General features: G+C 41.8%; 1 protein-coding gene across 7 annotated transcripts in view; it reads left to right on the forward strand.

The window, feature by feature from the left end:
* MX2 (MX dynamin-like GTPase 2) overlaps positions 1-1,963 on the forward strand; it is a 30,069-nt gene extending 28,106 nt beyond the window's left edge. For all 7 annotated transcript variants that reach the window (XM_015569000.1, XM_015568993.1, XM_006754321.2 and 4 more), the window contains exon 14: positions 176-1,963. In XM_015569000.1, coding sequence (XP_015424486.1) covers positions 176-406 — 231 coding nt within the window. In that variant the 3' untranslated portion in view covers positions 407-1,963. The remainder of the gene's footprint in view (positions 1-175) is intronic.
* The last annotated feature ends 592 nt before the right edge of the window (positions 1,964-2,555 follow it).

The raw sequence follows: 2,555 nt of genomic DNA on the forward strand, positions 1-2,555 counted from the left end.
GGTGTCCCAGACAGAAGCTCCTGTGGTTTGATACTGAACACTGGATGGGGTGGACGGGACCACCAGGACTTAGCAAGGCGACCATGCGTGCATCCTGAACCCCGAGGCTTCTCTCTGCGGCCACCGGCCTTGGGGCCAGGCCCCTCCAGCTGACCCTTCCTCTCCCCTCTTCCAGGAGACCAGCAAGCGGCTCGCCAACCAGATCCCATTCATAATCCAGTATTTTATGCTCCAAGAGAATGGCGATTACTTGCAGAAAGCCATGATGCAGATACTGCAGGAAAAGGATCAGTATTCCTGGCTGCTCCAGGAGCAGAGCGAAACCGCCCTCAAGAGGAAATTCCTTAAGGAGAAGATTTACCGGCTCACCCAGGCGCGGCGCGCTCTCTATAAATTCTCCTCTTAAAGGGGGCAGATAGATGGGAGGCCAATCATACTTGGGAGTTTTATCTCCTGTGCATTCATTGGAAGGGGATGTGGTGCAGGGCGTGGCTTCTGGTTCGGGGTCCGCCTTTCCCCTTGCTGTCTGTCCATCTTCGCTGAACTGCCCCAGAGTTTAGATCTGAAGTCTACACTTGCTGAGAGCTGTCACCTGCACCTGCGTGAACAGATGTCTCTCCAGTCCCTGACCCCATTGCCTCCAGCTACAGCTTTCTTAGCTACTGCTGTCACTCCTTGTTCCTTTGTCTCTCCCCACCCATCAGATTAGGAGAGCCCCCGAGAGGAAAAGTCAGTATTATATCATTCTTCCGTATTTCCAGAATCTTGCATGGCACCTGGCACACAGTAGCCACTCAATAAATGCTATCTCATTGCACAAAGGAATGATGGAGATTACCTGAGGCCATGGCTGGAATCAGACTTTGCTTATTGGGGATGGTGTCCCTTAGCTGGTCACTTTCAGATGAATTGGGTCATGCCACCTGCTGTGATCACATTTCCCAGCTCCCCCTGGGAGAGAAGGACCTGAACAATAGATACTATGATTAATTATATTGTTTCCCTAGTTACAACAAGCTCCGGTTGCTACGTGTTATTTTTTTTACTTTTTTATTGAATTTATTGGGATTACATCTGTTACATGTTAAATCTTAAAGGGAAATTTAATAATAAAAACATTTTAAAGAAAAGCTATAGAGCTTCACACAGTGGTCATCTCTAGGTTGGAGGAATGTGGCTATTTTATTTTCTTCTTCCAGTTAAGCGATCCCCACCTCATAGGAATTTTAGGAGGGTCAAGTGAAACCATTTCTATAAACTACCTGTCCCAGGAGCTTGGGTTAAGAAATGTCAGCAATTCTTCCCTCCAGCAAAGACCTCTTTTTTCCTTTATTTCTATGTTCACAGAGCAGCCCTCACTGCTAAAGCTCTTCCGCCTGCTCTTATGTTTAGTTCTCTGATACTTTTTGAGCCAGTTGCTGTAGATAAGTCCATTTTCATTCTTGGGCATGTGGATGCTCAGTTTTCCCAGCCCCAGTGGTTGAAAAAACTGCCCTTTCCCTCACTGTCCCGGCAACTCGTCAAAAAGAATCTGACCATATGTACGAAGGCTTATTTCTGGGCTCTCTGTTCCATTCCATCGGTCCATATGTCTGTCTGCATGCCAGCACCACAGCTTTGATAACTGTAGCTTTGCAGTATGTTTTGAAATGAAGGAGTGTGAGCCTTTCGGCTTTGTTCGTCGTTCTCAGCATTATTTTGGTTATTTGTAGTCCCTTAGGGTTCCATATGAATTTTAGGATGGGTTATTTTTTTTTTTATCTCTGCAGAAAATGTCATTGGGATTTTATAGGCATTGCATTAAATCCACAGATCACTTTGGATAGTATTTGCATTTTAACAATATTAAGTCTTCCATTCCATAAACACAGGATGTCTTTCCACTCATATCTATTTTAATTTCTTGAAGCAATGTTTTGTAGTTTTCATTGTACAAGTCTTTCACTTCCTTGGTTAAGTTAGTTCCTACGTTTTTTATTCCTTTTGATGGTATTGTAAATATAACTGTTTTCTTAATTTTCTTTTCTAATTATTCATTATTAGTCTACAAAAATTCAACTGATTTTTATGTGTCCAATTTGTACCTTGCCACTTTGTTAAATTAATTTATTAGTTAAAACAGTTTTTTGGTGTGCTTTTGTTTGTGTGTGTGTGTGGAATCTTTATGGCTTTCAACCTACAAGTTCATATCATCTGAATTTTATCTCTTTACTTTGCTTAATTGCTCAGGCTAGAACTTTCAACACTATGTGGAATGAAAGTGCCAAAAGTGGGGATTCTTGTCTTGTAAAGCTATTCTGGTTCTAAAGAACTTTTGTCATATTGAAGCTAAAGATGAAGAGAATTTAAAAGACAAAACATTAGTTTAGGTATTCTTTGCTTTTTAAAAAAATTTGGCTTTTCCCCCTTATTGTGTGAGTTAGTCAGTACAGAGAGTCAGTGGCAGAGCTGAAGAGAAGAATCAAATCTCCTCAGATTATAAATACTGTTGTGAAAACAGCCTGAGAAAATAGTCTGGTGCTTAATATTTGCTCCATAAATTGTATATTCAATCT

The sequence above is a fragment of the Myotis davidii genome, unplaced genomic scaffold, assembly GCF_000327345.1.
Source record: "Myotis davidii unplaced genomic scaffold, ASM32734v1 scaffold512, whole genome shotgun sequence".
Taxonomy (NCBI): Eukaryota; Metazoa; Chordata; class Mammalia; order Chiroptera; family Vespertilionidae; genus Myotis; species Myotis davidii.